This window comes from Pygoscelis adeliae, unplaced genomic scaffold, assembly GCF_000699105.1.
Source record: "Pygoscelis adeliae isolate BGI_AS28 unplaced genomic scaffold, ASM69910v1 Scaffold206, whole genome shotgun sequence".
Lineage (NCBI taxonomy): Eukaryota > Metazoa > Chordata > Aves > Sphenisciformes > Spheniscidae > Pygoscelis > Pygoscelis adeliae.
This window is the reverse complement of record NW_008825052.1, coordinates 132874-157715: the sequence shown is the minus strand read 5'-3', so window position 1 is coordinate 157715 and position 24842 is coordinate 132874. Positions and strand designations below refer to the sequence as shown.

The window sequence follows — 24842 nt, the reverse complement described above, 5'->3', positions numbered from 1 at the left end:
TTTAGGTAAGAAATTACAGACATTACTGCTATTCAGGTTCATTCTTTTATCACATGAAGAGCCCAAGCACTCTTCCGCCAAAGCCCAAAACCCTGAGGAATTATTCTGTCTTGCCCCAATGTGATACACTTTCTCACCCAAACCATATGAATACACCCTCCTCATTTCAAATACAAAGTATTAAATATGAAAAGCTGATTCCCTAAATAAATAAATAAATATTAAAGGCTTCAAACTTTTGCAAAATCCACAAACTGAAGCACCCAACTGCTGAGCTATACATCTAAGAACTTGGTGGGCACCTTGGTGGGTATCCACACATGAAAATTAAAAACCTGGGGAGCTGGAGAGAGGAAACAGGTGGAGGACAAAAATAAGGCTAATGCATTTCAAGTGGGAAGGAAGGAAGATGGAATACTTCTTTTCCTTTTTATACAGACGTAAACCCACAGTTCACAGAGGGTTACAATACGCATCTTTATCACAGCCCAAGCAAGAATTCAATCTACTTCAGCAGTGCAAAAAGCAGGCAATTCAAAAATTCCTCTAATTAAGGACATAAAAGGCAGATCATTTCGAGCTGTATAACAAGAATTTCTGAAACACCTACACCAGTGCTAAGTGATACTATTCTGTAAATGTTGGCAGAAACGTGCCTTTGGACACTCCAAAATCTTATGATCAGAAAGATCTGAGCCTAGCAGCCATGAGTATTTTAATAAAGTAAGTTTGTACCTCCCTGCCAAGACTCAAGGCTGGTGAGACGCAACTGAAACTCCGAGTCAGCCAGTCTGTTGTTATATATGGCTCAGTTGGCATCAGCTGTAGTTCTTTACATAGAGGAGTTCTCAAACCCTCTCCTTTTAGACTTTAGAAAGACATAACCCTGGAGATGAAGACAAAGCTTTTAATCCTGTTTTCAACATGACTTACTCTCATCTTGGACAAGTCCTTTAATTTCCTTCTGCCTTACTCTACTTACTGCAAAAAGAAGGAACAACCAGCAAATTTGCAAACGCTCCAGGGACAGTTTAAAGCCCTTTTTGTATTCCTCTAACCTTGGTACTGGCCTAATTTCCATGCTGCTTGCAATTGCTTCGAAGCTTTTCTAACTCACCAGCTACACTCAAAATGCTCCAAATGCAGGAGGCCATGATGCAGGCACACCCTGACAGCTTCTCAAGTCGCATTCTCACTGGCCTGTTGCCCTTGCAAAACCGGCATGAGGCTGGCACAAGCACCCAGGTACCAGCTCTGTGCCACACAGGAAAGAGCCAGGGAAAATGGGTTCAAGGCCAGATCACACCACGGCTGGAGATTCTGGCTGTACGGTCCATATGCAGAAGCTCCACTGAAGAGCAGATTTATGCTGTTTCAGCAGCCAACAGCCTTCCCCTCACCTTTACAGTATTGCCTACACAGGCCCTTTTTCCTCACCTTACAGCAAGTACTGGCTGGGTCCTGACTGCCAACGATACAGGCTTGGGACAAGATGACAAGACTAGTGGCAAATTATTTTAGACGCTTACCGTTGTCCTCTGTATAACCTTCCAGGGCTGAAATTTATTTTACGAACCTCACCCAGTCACAGACAGTATTCCATTTTTAGTCAGTAGCATACATGAAGGTATTACTTCCTCTGAAGTTGCTAATGAAGCTACAAATCCTCCTAATATTGACACATATATATGTAATCCTCTTATTAGAAGTTTAGCCTGATTAATCTGGTCCTCTGAACAACATTCTAAAAATAACAACTTGATTTGGTGTGTGTTTCTGGTACTGTCTGATCTTTTTTTGTTTCATCAATTATCAGTCAAAACTTAACTTCAGAACCATAACACATTTATGCAAAAATTGTCAATTACCATGTTACCAGTTCTTTCACATGCTGCAGTATTTTTTTGGAAAAAAAATAATATTAACAGGTAAGAATCTTTCTTATACTATTATTGTTCCTGCATGTGTATATAAGGTAAAACCGTTGTAGATTTTTGTCATTAACTCTGATGCCAGGAGTCAGTATTTTATAGGCATCATACTAATGCAAAACGCATTAGCACTAACATGAGCTACCTTCCTGACAAAGTGTTTACTCCACTTCAGCCTGCTTGACTGAGTTCTCACCTTCATTTGTTTTTGTTTCTCCGTCTACTTAATGCATTTTCAGCTATCATCATCTCAGTTCAAGTAGGATGTTTATTATTTGGAGCTCTCTGTGGACTGTTTTAAGAGTTAGTCGTCTCCTGTTCCTATTACATATTCCATTTAATTAAAGTATAAAGCATCCTTTTTCTTTGTTGACTCATCAGTGACAAAGTAGCTCATCTTTTAGAGATTGTCTGAAGAAAACAGAACGCTTTACATATGTTAGAAAAAGATATTTCATCTCAAGAGAAAATTTATTTTTGTTTACGTTGGAAGATATTCCAAGGCCAGTTCCAATAACATCCTGAAGAGTTCTGACTGACAACAACTACAATTTAGTGCAGACACTCCAACACTCCAAAACTTCCTAAAACCAAAATACAGTTTAAGACTAGACAATGTTTACAACTTGGACATTAAGCAATAACAAAAAATGATAGAGCTGCTTCTGTTGTTTCCAAAGGAGCCACACTCTATCACTAGTAGGGCTGATAGAACAGAGCACTGAGGTAATATTTCAAGATCATAACTCAAGAAAGGAACAGAAAAACCTAAGGCATGATCTGTGATGCAGCTGCATGCTGAAGTTTAAATAAAAATGTAAGATCGTTAGGGCACGACTAACTTGGTTAAAAAATTTAAAGACGCTGATGGCAGTGCAAATCAGAAAGCTCTCTAAGTTACAGGCAAAGATGAGAAGCTCATTTGAAGCATTATTAATAAACTGAGAATTTAATGAAGAAGGCAATTTCTTATCAAGTTTTACTGAAGGTTTCTGGTAGCAAAAAAAAAAAAAGGCATGTCATTGTGTAATTAAAGATCACATCAGAGGGCATACTGAGGAAAGACTAAAATAACATGCAGTTTTGTTTTGGAGCTTCCTAACTAAGCATTATGACTTGGCCTGCAACTTCAAAATCATTATTTTAACTTGTTTGAACACTACTTGACATGAGGCTATACAACTTGTTCGTTAAAATATTCACTAATTGATTCATTATTCTTTCTTTTAAAATATTCTTTAATGTATGTTTTAGTTACTAAGAGGGAAGACACCAAAACTAAACAGACCAATGATGTTTCCAGCAGTAATCACAAAAATGAAAACTATATTTTAAAAACATTACTAAAGCTGAAAAGTCAGACACGGATATTAGATAGAAGTTGCCTGTGCACCCTTAATCTTTCTCTCTTCGATACATGCTATAGTCTTGACTTACATTAACTGATGCTTCTCCCTCCCCCAGGACCCTTGACCTACCCAGTACGCAGAACAGCCGTTCTCATATAATGCACACTTACCAATACGTGTTTTGTCCTCATTTCTGGTGAGTCACAAGATCTCATTTTTCATGGACTTTTCAAATGTTTGTGTAGAAGAATAATTATGCATTTCTTCTTTGGCTTTTGTTACCTCAACAGCTAGGTACTTCATCTGCAGTAATGAATTTATCTCCGCAACTACGGCTGTGAATCAAGAAAGTGATACTATCTCCATTTTACAAACAGAGGACAGAGAAATTATTAACGAGCTCTTGATGCCAGGTTAAGGACCTCTGAAAGTTGGTTTTTCAGGTTTCATGGACCACTACCAACTCAAAGTACAACACCCACTGACTTCAGTTAGAGCCATGACTATGGCAGTCTAGGACTCTGTGCCTAAAGAAGAATGTCCAGAAAATTCAGATTACAGTTGCCAACAGTGAAAATTCTGGTAGCTGGTTGGGTTTTTCTGGGGGTTTTTTTTGTTTTGTTTTTGTTTTTTTTAAATAAGAGTAGTATCACGGACTAACTCTGGTGCAAACTGTGACAGAAGCCAATTATGCAAGGCAGCATTCAGCTGTATGTGACCATGTAATTACAATATCACATAGCAATGATTACTACTGTAGTGCCTATGCAGAAGGAGGGAAGAACTCAGATAACACAAGCAACAGTCATTCTGGAACGTCCTAACTGCCTTTTGGTGTTGATAGCACCTTATCTTATACCTACTGCACATCCTTTGTTTAAGTTGTTTTCCAGCTTTGACACCCACATGGATGATCAGTAGAGCAGGAATCTGAGATCTATAAACCCTGGGGTAGAAGATATTTTCTGGATCAAGTACAGCCCCCTGCTATCTCAGGTTACCTCATCACAGAATCCTCGTAAGAACCGATTTTGCTGGATCTTACAGCAGAAGTTTTTTAGTCACATTTCTCATAGTGGAAAGTTGTTTCAGACTTTTGCCCTTCTGCTGATTAAGAAGATGCTTGCAATTTCCAGCTTTTTTTTTTTTATTCATAATTTTATATTCATGTATGACAGTGGCTACTACTAACTGAAATAGTGCTTTTACGTTCTTGGTCTTTATTTGGGGTGACTGATGTGGATGAGGTTCTCGCAATTCTTTCCCCCCCTCCCCCCCCCGTGGGGAGAACACGCATGCCATTCTAGCCTAGACTCTCCCAAGTACACTTCTTCTGCACCTGCTCTGCCCCAGTTCATTTTCTTGCACACAGATGAATACGGCATTAGTCATTGATATTTGCCCATTTCCCCATTTTATCCCAATTGAGTTGAAATGTCAGTCTCATTAGAGCACGCTCCTATGTTCACTCATCATTCAGCACAATCACTCCTGCCTTAGAAGAGCTTATCTACTAAATAGCGACAGACATCCATACCGAACCTACAAGAAGTGAGATGCCTCAAAGACCTATCCGCTGGTGAAAGCTGGCTACAGACTGGCAGAACAGCAGAAGGCATGCTTTTGCTCCCAAAGCCCCCGCTGCCAAATTTCCAGTTCCAACTCCGAAGTATGGCATTTGTCAACGAAAAGGTCTCCAAAAATAGTTAAGGCTTAAAAAGAAAGAAAAAAAAAAGGTTTCTGTTGCTTTGTACAGTAAGCAAACAAGCCTACAAACAATTTCAACAGGTATAAGCAGGTAAAACACAAAAGGCCATAAGGAAGAAGTGTATATACATCAAAACTACATGTAAGTTCCCCTTAAATAAGCTCCTAAATCACAATTCAAGTGATCTTGTGATTTTTTAAGTTTTCAAAAGAACCTAGAAACTATAGGAATTAGGTTTATAGGTCATTCTATTTATAGGTCTATTTAAATATTGGCACTTACTGTTAAGATTTCAAAACATGGTCAATGAAGCTTTAAAAAAAAAAAGTACATTCAGGCATTTAAGAAACAAAAAATTGAATTAAAAGGGCAAACCCTTAAAACCATAATCGGCTTCAAAGATCTTGTCTTTGTGTATTCCCTGGTCTATAAAGTACAGGATCTAAAACCTCAAGGTTTACGCACCTTTCACTGAAGGGAGTGCTTTCTAAAATTAAGCCCTGATACACAAAAAATAAAGTATAAAACAGAAAGGAGGTTTGATTAACAATACTACTACATTACAATATTTCCACCTGAAATAAGTTTCTTAAGCATATTTTATAAAACATACTTGTGAGTTAGATAAGGCAACTTTTTTTTTGGGTGTAGAAACTGATTAAAGCATGTGTAGCTAATGAAAGACAGACTCTCAGTCCAGAGCTTAAGCCGCAAAAACTAATCTCCTGCTGGGAATAAAACTAAGATCAAAATCAAACTAAGGAAAACTATGATTCTAAAAAGTTACTGAAAATAGCGCTCACTTCTGAACAGCTCCATGGAATGTTTATTTACAACTACACTCAACAATCCTAAAGATGACACCAAATTATACAGTGGATACGTTTAGCAGTTTTTAATGAAGGTAATTCCCTCAAAATGATTCAGAATCATTAAACTGCAAATGCAGCTGAGTTGTGTCATCATGTAGGGGAGACATTCAATTGACTTCAAGACAGACACTTGCATTCCTAAATCACTGGTTGCCTTTGAAAATGGTGACTTTTTTCTTTTCTTTTCTTTTTTAAAGCTCAGTTACATCTTTCATTTTGAAGCACAAGCTATTCAAGTTAGGAACCACATCTTCCTCCTGGTCTGTAGAGTGCACCTATTGCAGTGGAACAATAACCTAACAGAAACTGCTTGCCACTTCTTTGTTGTGTTAATCTACACAAATACTGTATTTTGCCAATTACAGAAACGCTAAACAACTTCTAGGGAAAAAAAATCACAGTAAGATAACCTTTTACAACATAGATATTAAATTTATTTTCTTAGCTTTGTTATGCTGTAGTATGTTTGCTAACGGTTAGTAACCCAAATTCCCTTGCTCCGTTTTCCAGCTCAAACCGAAAACATGACCTTATTTAAATTACTTTAAAAATAATAAACCCCATAGATTCATCTAGCCCCATATCTTCTAACAGTGGCCAGAAGCAGCTGTCTAAGGTGAATATAGGAATAGCATATGCATATGGCAATACTTTGCTGATATACTTCCCCATGTACCAATGACTCGTTGTTTATGAACTTCCACGTATTTCTGTATTAAACCTTTTGCATTTCACATGACTGTTTGTTCTTTAGTTTACCCATCCACAAAATCAGTTTTATAGATACACTTTCCTATCCTGTTAAGACACTGTGTTCATTGGTACTTGGCAGTCAGATGAAAGGATATATTTAATTACCTAATGAAAAGACTGTAGGATCCATGAAAGAAAGTTACTCAACCTTTGTAAAGAAAAGGCTAAACCGTGTTTGAGTACACTAAAAAGTCAGTATTCCCAGCAGAGGGCAGCAGTTGCTATACACAAGTGAGAGGAAGACTTTAAAAGACAATATTGTGAGGAAGACTGTACCGCCTTACTCCCTTAGGACCTTGGAAGATTACATATAAAGTACACTGTTGTCTAAATTACTTATACCGGATCAAGATTCAAGCCAAACTGCCACAATTACCAGTTTCTGAACAAAATTTTAAACGGGAAGTGAAGAAAGAGGGCTGGCTGAGGGTGATTTTTCTAAGGCATAATGAACACTGACTTTTATGTGTAAACACAGAGAAATTAAATCTCTCTGATGGGGTAGTAAGACTTACATTTGCATGATTGCTAGTTTAGGATACTGAGCTTTTAAAATCAAGTTAATATGTACATTTTATTTTTAAAAGTATTTTCATCTGAACTTTGGATATACATACAACTGCTGAGAAAAGGGATAAGGAAAAAGAAGTTTTTTTATAAACACGACGTTGAGTTCAAGTTATCAGATCTGGTCATCCAAAAAGCCTTCTAGAATTTGTCAAGGACAATTATAAACTGTATTTGCTTGTCAAGAACCAGCTCCTTAGAATCCACTATCGTGGTGATTTTTCATTCACACACTGTCTCAATGAAAAAATTAACTAATTATGTTTTGCAACAGTAACTCCACTGGTAGATGTATCCCTCATTGTACAGATGGAGAAACTGACAGGAAGAAATTAAAGGCCACAAAGAATGGGGGAAGTTAAAGTTAGCATTAAAATTCAGGAACTCTGTCGGTATTCTGCTTGGTGCCTCTCCCAGCCTTCTCTGGCTACATTTGTTCATTTTATGGGGCCTTAGAAAAGAGGTATGATAACAAACATTTTGATGAAAACCAAGGATAGTTCTCCTGGATGATTACACTGGAGAAGCACATTTACAGGACTCCATTCTAATGAGTAGGTAACTACTTTCAAGCCACGACAAACACTACCATGTGCCATGCTGCCACATAAACCCTGGCGTGTCAGATCTGAAAAACTGCTTCTCATTTTGCTCTAAAGCAACTAAAATAGATCGATATCCTCTCATGCAGCATTTTTTAGTTTTCCACGTGTTCACATAGCCAGTGAAGCAAAAAAGCTAGGTGTATGGATTTGATATTAACTAAATTAGCTAAAACTTGGGATTTTCATCAACTGGGAAACTATGATTTAAAAATTGATGTACACAATAATGTAACAAGACGCTTTCTACCAAGTCAACTGCATGTCACATCAGCATTGCATACAATATATTATCTCTATTTTATTTTTACAAACATTAATGGACAACTGGTAATTACCAACATCTGATGCATTATTTTAGACAGAAATAACTCCTTATGTTCTTGACATGAAAAAATGTGATGCTAACACATGAAACAAGAAATGAAAGACTGTAATACTAGAAGGGCACCTGTTCTTATCTCCCAAGGTCTTCAGGTATTAATTACAAGAGCAGCTATTCTGAAAATTGTGCTTAAAGCTAGGAGATGTTTCAAATGGTATAAAGTTACCAATTGCTGATTTGCTATTTTAATCTATTATGTATTGGCTGACATTTCATGAAATCATGTGATACAAAAGTGGGAAATGTTTTAATATTTCCCTTTAAAACAGAATTCTGATTTTATTTCAAAGGAAACATCACTGAATATGAAACAGTTTTACAGACTGTTCATATGAAATAGACAGTAACTTTTATAATGCAGTAAGTAATCGTCTGAGCAATTTCAAACACATCTCCTTAGTCCTACACCAACAAATGTAGACAGGTTTGGATGTTTATCCCCCTGGACTGCACAGTCTGTAACAGTTATCCAAGACCAGACCAGAAGACATATTGTCACAACAATGTGAAAGCAGAGTCATTTGGGTGATAAGCTATTTCTCCAACATAACAAAAACATCTATCCTTTCACACATTGACCCTTGCAAAACTTGAATTCTTCTTTCTGGAACCATCAAGGGTTATGGATAGCCAAAGGAATCAGTTCACAAAGTTTTGAGTACAATGTTGTCCACTCATGCTGCAATGATTATCAAGAACCGTATGAGCAGTGGTATATGCCACTGTTTCAGAAAACTAAAAAAAAAAAATAAAATTGCAACTCCAAGATAATATTGTAACAATTCAGTGTAATCAAAAATAACTTCTCAAAACAACTGATTCCCTTCATTACACTCACTTATCCCTCTACCTTCAATTAAATAGTGTTTTTGGAATTATGAACCAAATGTAACAGAGGAAATGAGTTTAACCAAAGTTAACTGCATTAACTAAATCAAATTATATGATATTTTGAGTTGTTCTGTCAGAAGATGTTGATAAATGTAAACTTTTTCACACACACAAAAAGAAGCTTGCTGTCTTGTATTTACTAAATGGGAAACATGTAAACAAAAGTCTACACAGAGTTGATACCCACCTTCCATTATGAAACTAGTTTTCATCTTGAAGCTTTCCCATTCTGAATAGATGCCTCAAACTGACTTCATACGAAGATGCATCTGTGCGTGTGAATGAATATTTACTTGTAAAAGCTTTGGTCAATTACTATATTTCTGAGAGTAAGGCCATTATAGACCTTGCTCCTCAAGTTAGACTTTCCTTTAAGCAGTGGCTCAGTGAGAAGTTGTAGTGCTTCCATACTGTGGACCAGGAACGTCAAGTTTGGAAGAAAGGTTTTTTGGTATCAGGGAAATGTCTTACACACGTGCTGTGAAACCCCACTCAAATCCAAGGAAGTTACAAGCCTCAAAAAAACGTAGTCTGAACTCACTGCACAGACTGATAGTAGACTAAGTATTGTCGACTCCCAAAAGCATGAGGGGGCTGCATGCAGGTTATCCCCTCAAGATGGACTGGGCACGTTCCCCTGCCGGCTGCCGAACTTGTTCACTGCACACGCAGGTGCAGTGAGACAGCTGCCGACAGGCAGCGGGGACCCTGACTCTCTCACATCCCTAGTTTCAGACAATTTAAGACCAGAAAAGATCATGAGATCCTCCAATTTCCTCAATTTTAGAGACAGCTAAGCCTAAGAACTAGTACTTATCCCAAACACAAACACCTCTTCCTAAAATGACACCCAGTTTTGACCCACAGCACAGTACAAAGAGGCTCTGCAACTTCCTTCACTGTTTCAAATGTGTGGATGTGTGCTTTTTCTTCTTCTTTTTTAAATCTGAATCTCTCTGTAGTCTCTGGTTTTCATTATGCTATCCTCTACTAGATTTAGGAGCCCATTAATACCTGTTTTTTTTTTCCTGTGAAGATAGCTGTACGTTATAAAATCATCTCCCAGTCCTCTTTTTGATAAGCTGAACAAAGTGAACTGTAAGTCTCTCATCTGAGGGCACAAATTCTCCAGCTCGAACAACCTGTGACTTTTTCAACAGCCTCTTCAGGTTTTTCAATGTCTTTTCTATAATTCTGATGTCAAAACCACACCTAACATTCTGCCATCAATCTGAGATGTTTTCAAAATTAAAACAATCTTTTTATCCTCCTGTTTATTTCCACCCTACCCATCCCAGATGAAATTAGGTCTAAATAATCTTTTGAGAACTCCTTTTGAGCTGTTTGTCCATTACAATGCTTAAATCTATTTCCAAGTCATCACGTCTAGGACACAGTCTCCTCCTCCTGTAGGTATGATTTGTATTCCAAATTTCTAGATGTAAGATTTTGTGTTTGCTTAGATTAAAAAAAAGCCAAAACAAAACAAACCCTCTCCCTCCTCCCCAAAATCTCAATTCTGCTGAGAAATAAATTGTTGCACACAGCATCCCCATTTTCATTGCTTTGCGACACCCCATCCCCCGGCCAAGCACCACTCTTAGTATTTACAGCAAATTCGTATTAGCATTTATGTTACATTCAAAACTGCCATGGGAAAAAAACAGTTGTACTGGGCTTGGTATAAAAATGTGCTCATTAGAAATGCTACACTCAACAACAATCCTTCAGTAGTAATTCTTTTTATATGTTAGTTAACTATTGTCTCAATCCATTTAACATATACTTTCCTGACACTGCATAATGCCAATTTCTTAGTAAGAACAGTATCTACAAAACTCAACCTTTTCCACAAAATCAGGGAGACTAGAATTGATTTCATTTCCATTCTTTAGTTGCCTACTGTGTGAATCCAGAACCAGCTTCACCATTACCCTTTCTGGACTAAAATCTGACTGACAGCTTGCAGTTTTGCAAGTTATCCTGTGTGTTTTGCTTGGTTTTTTTAATATTGGCACATAATAGCACTCATCTAGTGCCATGGAATTTTTCTTGCACTCCAACATTTATCAAAAATAAAAAGCTAGTCAAAGATCTCAGCCTAGTTTTCCAGGACTCCAATGATTCAAAATGTACTTGCAGGCTATTTTTAACATACTATAACTATTAACAGACTGGTTTCCCATGCTATCAGTGTGTTGGTGCAGATTATAAACAAGTCCGCAGTGCTGTATGGGGCACAGAAAGTTATTTTACTATCCTTTAGGGAAGCAAATATTTCCACTCTGCTTCACCTAGAACAAGTATTTTTTGCAAAACCTTTTGCTTTTTCCACATCATTATTAAAAGTTCAGCCATCTCCAGCTAAGAATAAGCCAGTAATGTTCAGATAATATAAACCATATCCAAACTCCCATTTTACTTAACAACAACAACAGAAAGTCTTACAGCTGCGCAGACATGATAATTGCCCATGACCTTTAGTTTCTCTTTAATTTTCCCACACTTCATAACTAGTTGCCAGTCATTCTATACTATTTGATTCTGTCTTGACATTGACACAGGACATACTTTTACTACCTTCTTCCTCAAAAAGTCCTCCTTCTTCTTCTTTTTTGTTGTTGCTTACACTTCCCTTACCAGTTAGTTTTGGTCATACTTCCCTTTTGCTTTTGAAAATTGCTCTTCCTGAACACTCCAATATGTAATTTCACTGTTTGGACGTATCTTTTGGTTACACTGAATGTTAGAAAATTATGGAGAAGACTGTCCCTACGCAATACAAATTTCTAGATGAATTCATCATTGTAAGCTCCCATAAAGCTGCTCAAACCAAACGACCTTGTACCAGATGTAGTACATTTTATGCTAGAAAATTATCATTTGCAATTTTCAGGCTAATTACTTTTCACCATTTTCTGCATTTCATCTACAGCATAAGCTTCCCGTACAACGGTAGTTTTTTCTTTATATGCTTTTTATAGCCAAGTGCTCAAGAAGCAATGCACCTCATTCTCCCTTTGCAACAGACCCCTGTGAGTACTCCCCCCTTGGGTTTGTTAGTTAGTAGACTGATATACATTCAAGATCCTTGTATTAATTAACATTAAGGCAGGTACCAGTGTCTTTAACGTTGCATACTGTCCTCCACCTCTTTTAGCCACTCTGTCCTTAAGTAGGCTGTAAGCACTGATTTCACATTCTTATTTTCTGAATTGTCCCACAAGGTTTCAATAATATCAATTATATCTCTTTTTTCCCCATTAATGAGAATTTCCCATTTATCATGCTTGTCACCAGGTCTTATCACTGATATGAAACCAACTGCAAATCTTGCTTTCAATTCTGTTATAAGTTTAATTGGCTCCTGCAACACCAACTTTAGATTGCATTTATCTACCTAGGATGCTTTGCTTGGGCTGTCAGTTAAGCCCCTTCCTGGTTGCTACAGGCTCCAGCTAGGAAGATTCCCTGCCCTGTGTCCCTTCATACAATCTGCCTTCCCTTGGGACTTTGTCCCCATGTCCTGCACGAAGAAACCTGCTGATTCACTCTAGCCAAAGCCAACAAATTCCCCTCCAGTATTTTCTTTTGTGTATCTTCCTTTTCGTTACATCTTTCTCAGCCTCCTAGTTTCCTTTTTCTCAATAGCTGCACTCATGATGCCTGTCAACTTATCTACCATTTGGTACCACAAGCAGTACACCAAATACGTTGTACCTATGTCTCCTATAGCTTTCTGCTTTATCCCTCCACAAATAGTCCCTACTATTAGCCAGCTTACTTGAATATATATGAATGACTTTATACTTCTTGTCATGTTGAATGTCTCCTGACTTCGGGGGTTTTTTTGGCTACAAACCACCAGTGCATTCTTCTGGATCCTACCCATTTTTTCTTTTTTCTTCTGTGGCATCAGTGGGAATGACTTCCCATTCTGACTGTTGAAAAAAATACTGCATGCATAATTTTTTCCATTGAAAAGTTAAAAGATTTCATGAAAAAAGGAACATGGTTTCATGGTTTGCCAACTGAATTTTTCTTTTGCCTTTTAGCAGATTTTCAAGGCAACCGGGCTGGCAAACAGAGGAACAGGGCAGGCAAGGTCTTAAATGCAGCTTATACTGACGGGAATTTTTTTACTATTGCTATGAAGCACTATAAAAGTTTGCATTTGTGAAAAAAATCTTATTAGAGGGAACTCAAGCCATTCATCCAAATTTAACAGACAATTCTGAAGTTCATGACTATACTCCTCTATCTATGAAGTGAGCACACTGATACCACCTTACCAGTACACTAATGTAATATTTATAAAGGTACATCAGTGATCCGAAGAGAAAAATCAGGGCAAAATAAATAATTGTATATAACAATTAAAGGTAGAAACAAATGGAGGCATATGCAAAGAAAATAAGCGATGACCGAGGAAGCCGTTAAAGAAAAGCATTTATTGTCTGCCGTGTTGTTTTAGTTTTAAGCATGTGATTATTCCATTAGAGACTATCATAACACATCTGCAGAACGTAACTGAATTGAGACAGCATACTTCCCAAATCCTGGGTGATCAGCGTAAGAACAATACTTTAATACTTAAATGATGTTTAACATTTCATAAGGATTCTCTTTACTTGTTCTGAGCGCAAACCAAGCACCTCAGCTCTGGTACGCCAAGATGGTCTGAACCCCACATAATTCTTCAACAGGATCAGAACCTTCAGACCCAAGGTAGTGGCTGCTGCCATGTAAGCTACCAGAGCACATCTCCTTAGAAGCAATTTATCATCCCATTTAGGTACATAAGGCATTTACTGGACTAAAGCACTTTACAAATGTCTGCTGACAACAGTTTCCTGATACATTAAGAGGCACAATGAAGAAAAAGTCTCAAACCTTTTAGTGAAAAGCAAGCGGTTCTACCCAGGACATACCTCCATTCTCACAAATGGCTAACTGGTTTTGTCTGAAACTAAAAACCAGCAAAGCCTAAAACCTACAGTCTGAAACATAACCAGTGAAATTTCTGTCCAAATAGTTATTAACTTGGTAGCTACAAGGAAGTGAAAACAATGTTATAACCAAAGGACTGGTCAGCATCCTGAATCAAAGGTGCTATTGGCCCAGTTTAGAGTTCTGATCATTTAACAGTAACTTCAGGTGTCAGCAGAGAGGTCACTGAAGCACAATGCAACTTCCAGGGGACTGTCTTCAAACCCACTGGCGGTCATATACAAAGAGAGCTTTTCAGGAATCACACCCCACATGTTTAGCAGAGAATTTGGCTGTATTTAGCAAAATCTGTCAAATTTTGAGAAGGCCTGGGACTAAACAGCCCTTGTACAGCTAGTCACAACTAAGGCACGCAACAACAGCTTTACCCTAGTGGTGCCAGGATTACTACTCTTTTGCTTGAGTATCAACTTAAATCCCAGATTTTAAAAACAGTATTTGAATGCTATTTACATACTGGTATGTTGTGACTACTAATATTCCAGCAATGATGTTAGCCCAGGCACATACTGTATTAGGATTTTTGAAGACAATCTGTGATATACTTAAGAGTGAATTTACTGTATCATTAAAAAGAAAATTATTATTGTTCTTTTGGGGAGTTCTTTTTTTTTTTCCCCCTGTTAAATTCAAAATCTTTCTGCCAAGTTAAAAAAAGCCCTTTTATTTTAGTACGACTTGGGAAAATAGCGAGTTTTTGTATTTGGGGTTTGTTGTTTTTTTTTAAACTGTGAAAAGTCTGAGCGTTAACTGATCTAGATTTGTCTGGGTACTCACTCTGTCGCACAGCTCTTCAAACGTGAAGTCTGCAATGGTTCCACACGCTTTATTCAGCTTCAGCTCTCTGCCTTGCACTTTTAGAATCCTTGGTCTAGTTACTATGGGAACATGAACAAAGACTCAATCTTCTCTGGATAATTACTATAAAATTCATCTCTTACAGATAGGAAATGCATAGCTTGATGAATAATAGCACATGATTCAACACATAAATTAGACAAAATGCTGATACAATGACTGCCACTTGAGTGTGGCATCAACCCATATACAGCAATGGAACTTATTAATTGGTCAGTGGAGATTGGGCATTGTGTTCTAAATGTATTCTCTTTCAAGAGAAATTAACTTACGTACAATCATTTTGTTTCTGAGCCAGCTCATCAAACAACTTATCCATGACAGCCTCCACATCAGCTTCACTTGTGCTACAGTGAAAAGAATAATAGAATATGAAATTAATAACACTTGAAGCCAACATCAAACAGCTGCCTGAGCCTGCTTAGCTTTTTGCCCATAAAAGAGAGAACAGGATGTTATGCTCTAAATACAAACATTAGATTTAGAATACACTTAAAAGTAGAGAATATTAACTCTCAGGTAGATGATTCTGCCTTATTTGCATACACTGAAAGACTTCTGTGTTTTGAGCTGTTTCCAGTAATGAGGCAATACAGGCAGAGCAGATCCATTAACACTGTATACACAATGAGAAAAAAGGCTTCTGGCTCTATCTTGCATGCAAAATAAGAGCAAATAGACAAGGCAAGGCAGTCAAGCACCTAAAGAAGTATCCCTTGAAATTTCTGAGAGCGGACTTTGTGAAATTAAATATTGGACCAGTTGGGGGGGGGGGCACGAATCAAGTCAACTGACTGTATTGATCAAACAATTTGCAAAATTAAACTATGAGATTCAAAACACCAGCACTCTCTCTGCCTTAGTAATTTTATCAGTTTCCCCCCCCTCTGTCCCCAATACTATTTGGGAAAAGATCAACTACAGACAGTGACAATGCAAAATATCTGTGCTGGGAGCTGAAGTAAAGTTCATATTCATCTTCTGGTTGCCGCAAGAATTATAAATCAGTCTGATTAGAGAGTATTTTTTGTCACTGAATGGGTAAGAGGGCCAACCTTTCTGTGTTTCATTCTTTAAGAAGATAGATAATATTTCTAGCTGAGTTTGAAAGCTGAGAATAGTAAATTAATGCTATGGTAGACAATAAACTAGAACTAGGATATAGAACGCTTCATTGAAGTTTGTATGATCTCATTTAGTGTGAAAAGTCTACTTTTATAGACTGTGGATGCACTGCAGTTGCATTGCTTCACACAGTTCTAGACCTCCTCTAAATGACAAGTGATGATCAGCATGTTACACAATTACTTTCCTGTTCATTAGGCCTTAAGCACCTTAAAAACGTTAACAGCAGAACTGAAATAACCACTGTTTAGCTCAAGCTTAATGATAGCAAACCTTGTAGATACAAAGAATTTCAGAGAAAAAACCCCCACAAACTTGTGGAAGTGCCATTTCAAACACTTTAAAACACCTTTTCTGAATAGGAGATTACATAAAATTGTAACTTCAAAAAAAGAAGTTTCTCTCAACATTGATATTTGTGCTGCTTTCTTCTGACAAAAATGACAAATGAAAAGGAGCAGACAAAACCAGAAAAAAAGCCACAAAAGTGGGGAAAGAGCGCATGTATATCTGAGAGTATGCCCATGTGTATGCATATAACTATCAAAAAGTTTGATGTAACGGCTACAAGAAGAAACAGCCCAATATGATGCCTGGGTGGATATTTGCACCTAATTGCCAAGAAAGTTTGTTTTGAAAATAGACACCTGAGACTGAGATCAAGGAAGTTGCTTTGATCAGGAATCTTGTAATTGTGTTACACTGATTGTTTTCAGATGAATATGAAACAGCTTTACGCAACCCTTAGTTGCATATTTTAAATGAAGAAAAGACTACACAAGTTATGAAACATCAAGAGGATTTTTAAAAAAATGCGATTATGGTACTATAACCATTAATAGAGAAATGTAAACATGTTGAACAAGAACATTTTCTTTTGGGGGCAAGACTGCTAAATAAATTTCAAAAATCTGGGGCAAAATACTGTATAGTACCTAATTTTAGAACAAAACAAAAAAAAATCCACACATACTATGTTAGTTCTGCAGGGTTGAAAGCTCCAACGAACAAGCTTGAATAGAAGAGTGAATTAGATTCCCTCAGAAAAAGAAAGAACAATGAAATAAGTATCTTATTTCCATTGGCAGCTACAGGATTTTTTTCTTTTTTTTTTTGCCCCACTGCTTCCTAAAGATTTACACAACAAGTTCTAGGGGTAACCAACATCCTTCCAATGACAGAACATGAGACAGACTTATCACCAATCTCTGCCATTCACTTGATCACAAGTTTTACAGCAGAACACCATGAAAGACTTCAGCTGGGTACCACTCCTGGGGCTTGTTTGTATTTCTTCTCCTCTGAGAGCTGATGCCATAGGCACCATGTTTAGCCTATTACCTCCTAGGAACCACATATGTGTTCTTCCTTTCTTCAGAGTATGGAGAGTAAGAAAAGAATACGGTAGGTGCTCTCCACAATTATCAAACAGAAAGTCACAGAGTGCAACGGGCACAATAAGCGGAGCCGTAAGCAGGGACAGCTACGTAGACATCAGAACAAGAGCCACGATGAGCAATTCTGAGATAACTGGCAGCTTCAAACGGTACTTCCAAGTGAACACCGCAAAACATAAAAGAAAGTGGAGCCAGACAAGAACATAGAACAAGAGTTACTTTGCTTGAGTACAGATATAGAACTTGCATTTAACCCATTTTTCACATATAAAATTCTGTCATTTCCTTCCAGAAGCAGAAAGAATTACCTGTTGTAATTCTACTAAGCAGTACTCCTCCTTCCAGACAAACAACTATCATTTCTAACTTCACAAAGTGATATGGACATACTTAGTTTCAAATATCTGTCACATCGATGAAAATACTGCACCTTTCTTAATGGAAACATGATATTTAAAATCAATATTGTGTGTTGGGTTGAAAGATACGATGGTTATAAATCTCATTTTAAGTTATTGTTGTCTGCCTTGCTCAGGTTGTCATTGATTAAATAATATTATAAGAGCAAATACGAGATAGAAAAATGTCTACAATGCAAAGGTTTCAAAGTATTTAAAAAAAAAAAAGAGAGGATGTTTCTATTACGCAGATATATGCTGTAACCGTAAGCACAACTGTGAACGTATTTTTAATATATTTATTTCCAAATATAGAATAAAGTGCTAAAGAAATTTTGTCATGATAAACAGAAACAATCTGTCAAAATAGGAGGGTGTTGGGTTTTTTTAATCCACAGCACTGGAAATACCCAACATTAAATGAATCCTTGTCATTGGATTTCTATAAATACTTAATTACTTAAATACAATAAGGATGTTCTTCTATTATAAGAGAATTGTGCAATCTCGTACAAGAGGATATTCATTACTTTCTAACCATCTGTCACTTCAGTCCTCCAAACACCACACCTCCCCAAAAAATCTAATTAGTTTTTATTCAGTCACACATTATAAATGATGCTAGTGTGGATACTGAAAGTGTAGTTTAATGAAGTTAATATCAAGGCATAATGGAAGGCGGTTTGCTGAACAAAATGCACCAGAAGGCAGAGAAAGAAAAAGTCACACTCTGCTAATTCTACTATACATTTTTAATTTCCCATTGACTAGGAAATTATTGGCTAATAAGAAGGAAAAGGAGGGCAAATACCGTATCACAGATAAACTTACAGGTAGTAGAGTTTTCCAGCAGCAGGAAGCACTCGTTTCCTGTAGTCTATTCCAGAATCAAGCTGGACTGTGCTGCAGTATTTCTACAGAGACAAAAAAAAAAAAAAAAAAAAAAGAATAGCTTTCCTCAAGCCAAAGCTATATTTATTATTGTCTGCATTAGAGAGAAGACACACTGCTGTGATAAACCATCAGCATGAATATCATCTGCAAAACTGAAATCAAGATCACAAAATTGAAGTCTCCTTTACAATTATCGAAGCAAAGAAATAAGCTGGACATCATTCATATATTCAAAACAAAAAAGTAACCATTTTCAAAAGTCCATCAACTAGAAAATTAATATAGATTGGAAGCACAGGAAATGAAATGAGGTTGGATATTACTCATTCTCTCTGGGTAGTGCTTTGTTGGGGGGGGAGTAAAAATAATTATTTTCACATTAAAGAATATTTTAGAAATAGAAAATTAGGAGCAATAAAAGTTTAACAGACCACAAACAAATACTAGCAACAGACACAACTAAAACTACTTCTACTTTATAAGCTAAAAATAATTTTTTACTTTCCTACTGCTAAGAAGATTAAAAATGTTATGAGTCAAATGACAAATATATGAATGACGCCAAGTCTTGCTGCAAAATGGACTGAAGCATAAAGGGGAATAAACAAACCTCTATATCAAAAAGATTTTGTTCCATTTTTGTAATGTCCGAATTGACTCAGGAAAGTATCTTTTTCCCCACACCCCTTTAAACAATCTGTAAGATTCCAAGTGTGATATAGATGTCCCTGAGAAGTCACAATAATCGCTTCTGTTAGAAAACTCAAAACCAGCTGCACTAAAAGGTGCTTTTTTGATTCAAGGCCTGAGGCTGAGAGCAAAATTCTCACTAACCTCAGTGGGAACAAGATTTTACACCCTCTGGCAAAGGGAATAGCTCTGCTTATCTGTTATTCCTACTGCCAAGATACACAACTTCCGGGTGTTATATAGCTAGAAGCAAAAGAAGCTATAAAAGAAAGGGAGGAAAAGTTCTAGTATTTTAGAAAATATACCTCTATCAACAATTTAATTAAAGCAATAAAACTTTTTTTTTGTTGGTAATTCAACACTATTAAAATTATTTGGATTGCTAGAATCCGCTAAATTACTCTGCTTCTTCTGCGCTATGAACTATTAGTTTATCTTTAATACTCTCATTAAGCGTTTCATATTCTGTGTGTCATATTCTTCAAAGCCTCCTTGAGGCCATCCAAATATCAAAATTGGAAATGTCAAATCTCATTTATAGCAACTACATTGCAGGAAAAAAACCCTTAAATTTTAGAAGAACTATCATCAGTCATTTAAGGAACAATGGCCCTTTTGAACAAATGTGTTGCATAGGACTCACAGATTACAAATATCTGCAGGAGTGGCTGTGATGACTCATTGCACTCATTTTTTGCCCTTGGCTATTACTGAAGGCTCTATACCTATTTTAAACCTCCAACTTCTCTGTAAAGATATACAGCTGAAGAAAGAAGGCGAAAAAAAAAAATCATCCTGAAAGCACAGAATCCCAGGAAAAGCCATGTATCTTTAATTCCGGTAAGTGAAAAAGCCATGCTAATCAAAACATTATCTTGGGCTAAGGCTACCGCAAACACAATAGCATTGGTGCTACAATATTATTATAATCTATTCCCTTTCTTTTCATGAAAGCTTACAAAGAAAGAGAATAACAGAGCAGAAGAAAAAAGTTCCAGAGGCATGTAATAATATGCACAAGGGAGGGAGGATGTTTAAGCTTTTCTTCTGCAACAGTCTGGCAGTCAAGGCTAGAAGGAAGATTCCTGAAATTTCACAGCAAAGCTGGTGTACTTAGCTTTTCTTTGCCAGGCACTCACTGATGCTCAGCATCTTTCCACCTAATGTTTTATTTTTCCAAAGTAGTAGATTAGCTCAAGTATTATTTTCTTCATGTTAGGAGGGAAAAAAACCCAAACACATTACTACAGCTATGCGGACTATGAAATTATTTAGATAACTTTATTAACTTTAGATACTCGGATATTTAGTAACGCTGATTTATCATTTTGGTTTTTTTCCTGGAAACAACAGATAGGAAATTTTGCATGAATTCAGCCTCATCTCTTTGGCCTTCAAGATGGGTTTACAAACTCTACCGCTCTCACAGGGTGTTGTGTTGCATATAGAGTGAAGAGTGAACACAGAACTACACATACTTAAGAGTGTGGCATGGTTATGGTATGGCTGAAAGAAAAAAAAGTGCACCTGAACACTGTAGCTGGTGTAAATTTATTGTGCTGATATTTACAGCGATGCTTGTGGCTCAGCTGCTAATGACTGCTGAGTGGGGCAGACATTCTGGGCACTCAAATACAGACTGATACTGGGCCAGATTATGCAGGTCACTGCGGCTTGCTGAAATCTGTATCAGCAGTTGGTGCTACACTATTTCAGTCCACTTGCGTTCTGCTTACAAACTCATCACTCCTTAAATGCACTGACAGTCTTTTATGACTTCATGATTTAACATTACAGTGAATGAATTCTGGAGGTAAGAACTGTACATGTAAATACTACCGATAGAGCTATGAAGTAGACGCATTTCTTCTGTCCTCCCTTTTGTCTTTCTTCAAAATAATTAGTATCATCACTATTCAGGAAAAACCTGAACATTATTAGTGACACTAGTTAAGAAGAGCTTGTGTGCTCAAAAGCTTATGTATGGTTTTGGGCCCTTTTTAAGCTACAAACAGTTGCCTAAATGAAAGATATTTCTTTTCCCTATAACCCTTGTCTTGTATGTCTACAACAATGTACTACTATTGATTCTAATATGATATAACATTACATAGTTTATTTAAAAGACATGTTAGATATTCTGGGCTATAGGACCCTTCAGCCAGAAAGGCAATAGCAGCATCCTGTTCAGAGATATATCAAATACAGTTATTATAGTCCCACTGATTTTTTGCTTCCTTCAGAGGCGAAAGTCAACTGAACCAAACATCAACAAAATGGAAGAACAGAATTGGTATACAACCGTTTTCTGTAACACACGATATAAGCTTAGAAGTAGGGGCCAGTTATCGGGAAGAGAGAGATACTTAGTCCTTTGGAAAACATTTGGCATTTTACTATCCTACTCCTTGGATGTTCCTAATTAATTTCTGGTTTTGGCTTGGGGTTTTCTTTTTGGCTTAATTCTGTCCTATCTTTCAAATACAGTTCTGTCTCCTATTTTTCAAACCAGCATTCTGAGTCAAATTGTGGTTTATATTTTACTTTGAATCTCTAGCCTATTTCTCATCCATTACTGTCTCAAGAACCACTGACTTGGACCTCGAAGACAGTTTCTTCCCTTTTTTTTTTTTTGTCCTCTCCAGACTGATGCTCTGTTCAGGAAGGTACTCCAGCCATTTAGAGCCCGTGTTCTAAATAAAACAGCCACAAGAATTTCCTAACCCTTCTACAGGTTCATGTAAGTATCTACCACCGCTCATCATTAATTATTTTTACTGAGACACTTCAAAGTTCACTCATACCTACTCTGTTAGGCACTGTATAAGTACACATAAAATGGATGGCCCCTGCCATTAAAACAAAATATTATAATCTGCGTAGCAACGTGCTCCCAGAAAACTTTCCTTTAAAACATGATTGCTGTTGTTAGATTATAAGCTTTGTAGGGTAGGAACAACCTTCTCCTTACATGAATTTATGACAGTAGAGTACAGATCTAGAGGTGCTACTGGAAAATAATGTAACAACAACAACAAAAAAATCAAACAGAAGTGTGAATAAAGAAACCGATCATTAAATGACAATGTGGAAGAAATTAATGCCAACAAAACAGCGTACAAACTTGCACTGGTGCAGGCAACGCTATTTACACAAACTGAGCTCTACGCAGTAGAGAAGAGAAAGGGTGTGATAGCAGCACCAGTGAACTGAAGGGCGGTAACGGGAGGATTGCTTGCACCGCCAGGCAGTAACAACAGCATTTCTCCTCCAAGTTAAGAACATACCGGCAGAGACGGTTGTAAAGGGGGATTCAGCACATGGTCACCTTTACTCAAAGCCAGAGTCAGAAAGGTCACAGAGAAGCTATACGCTGAGCAGAGATCCAAAAGTTTTTCTTTTGGGGGTTTCCTTTGTAGACAAGGGTACCCACCGCGGTTCTTTGTTTCTACACACGTAAACATTCACTTATCTGCTTCACAGGAGTGCAGAGGGCAAAATGTTCGTATTTGTAAATAATTTTTTCAAGAGAAATGCTTTAAGTGTTAAAACGACAGCATATAATCAGAATGTATAATAGAAGACAATAAAGCACACCAAAATATTGTGTACGTCCAAGCTAAACACTTAAAATACTAGATTTACAAAAATGAAAACCAGATACGTGGTTGCACACTATGGAAAAACAAATACCGCTCACAACTGTAAGAATGAAATACTGAACCTCAGAGAGAGTGCATATGTGAATACCACCATGCATCTTCTCTCCCCCTCACAGGTGTCAACATTATACTCCTGCATTATGGAACTAGCAAATCAATACTATCATTTACAAACCCTGCAAACTCCGGGGTGGGGGTGTGTGTGTGTGTGTGTAAAATAAATGGTAGGCTTCTCTGCATTTTACCCTTAATATTTTGCAGCATGGGGAAAAACCCCACTAGGATTACATACAGAAGTTCTAATTTCTCTCTCCATCTTTGGACTAACTTCTCTAACTGGACTGATTAAACCCTACAGATGTGACTGCATCCTCACACTCACTAATCACCACAGAATCCTAATCAACAGACAAAGAACTAACCAGAGTGCTCAGATTGTTAATACTTAACTGTCAAAGCCACGACTGTAACTATTGGTTTCCATTTTTTAAGATGGAGATTTAAACCTTCAAATTTCATTTACTTGGGCTTAACTTCTACTTTTCTTTTGAAAATAAATACCTAAAATTGAAGCTACAGTTAGTCTAGTCTGTTCTTATGGGAACATCTACAGTTTCCAACAGATTTTCTATTCTATTGAGATATTTCAAGTCTGACTTACCCTATTCAATTCAAATGCATAAAATTAATTAGTCATACAATTTATTTTGAAGTCATTTATGTATTTATGTATACAAAGAACAAATACAATTACAGAATTGAAAATGTAATTAGTAAGTTAAAAATACAGCATGATCATGCACTCATTTCCACTGAAGTGGCAGAAAAACTTTTTATTCCAGAAGGAAAAAAGACAAAGCCTCAAGGCTCAACTAAAGACAGAACACCTAAACCAACAATCTTCAGACAGAATAGATACAATTAGACTTTCAGTATACCTACTGTAGAAAGTTATTAAATATAGACTAATATAAATACATTTTTCTTCCTGTAAGCACCTCCAATATTCCTTTGTTGCTGCAATCAAGAATGGTAGATATTAAAATGTTTTACTGCTCAAGAAATTAGAGTACATGACATGATAGGTCGGTAAGTAGAGGAACAAAGGTTTCAGAAAATTTCAAAAAGGCACTCAAAGTTAACTGGATAACCTGCAAGTTCTCAAGACATGTGTTTCCCATGTGTCACAAAAAAACTTGAAATACTAATAGGTGGCCTTGTGGTCCACTGTACTAAATACAACATGTCCCTGTGAGCTCAAATATTGTGATCAGCTCATGACCCTTGACAATGCAGCTGAGTAGATATCTCTTAACCTTATTGAAGGCCACTGTAAGTCAAACCAATTGTCATTCTCTGCACTGAATTTTAATGTCATTAAAAAAAGAACGAGCATACAAAATCATACAAATCATCCTGTTGGCTCACAGGATCAGACAAACCCTATCTGAAAACCTCCAGAGAGGTTTAGTGTAGGGGGTCAGAGATGTGAGAGTGCTTTACCTTGGGATGATTATTACCTTAATTCCCACACCTGCTGAGCTTCCTCAGCCTTTCACACTCTGGTCAAACCAGACACCTGCAAACGCAGCAGTAGCACTGCATCTGCAGTATCAAATACACTTTCCATATGAGCAAAGAAGAGTATAGTCATGCATGCAAAGCTGCGCAATTAAGACTCTTGGCCTCTGGTGTAGTTCTTAGCAAGCACATTAGAACACCTACTATTAATAACCAAGCCATGCCTACC

General features: G+C 37.1%; 1 protein-coding gene across 1 annotated transcript in view; it reads right to left on the bottom strand.

Moving 5' to 3' along the window:
- LACE1 (lactation elevated 1) overlaps nt 1–24842 on the bottom strand; it is a 94147-nt gene that overhangs the window by 6112 nt on the left and 63193 nt on the right. Inside the window, exons 9-11 of the mRNA XM_009326420.1 lie at nt 18678–18760; nt 15203–15273; nt 14846–14946 (exon numbers count right to left, since the gene is read on the bottom strand). Of these exons, the coding sequence (XP_009324695.1) occupies nt 14846–14946; nt 15203–15273; nt 18678–18760 (255 nt within the window). The remainder of the gene's footprint in view (nt 1–14845; nt 14947–15202; nt 15274–18677; nt 18761–24842) is intronic.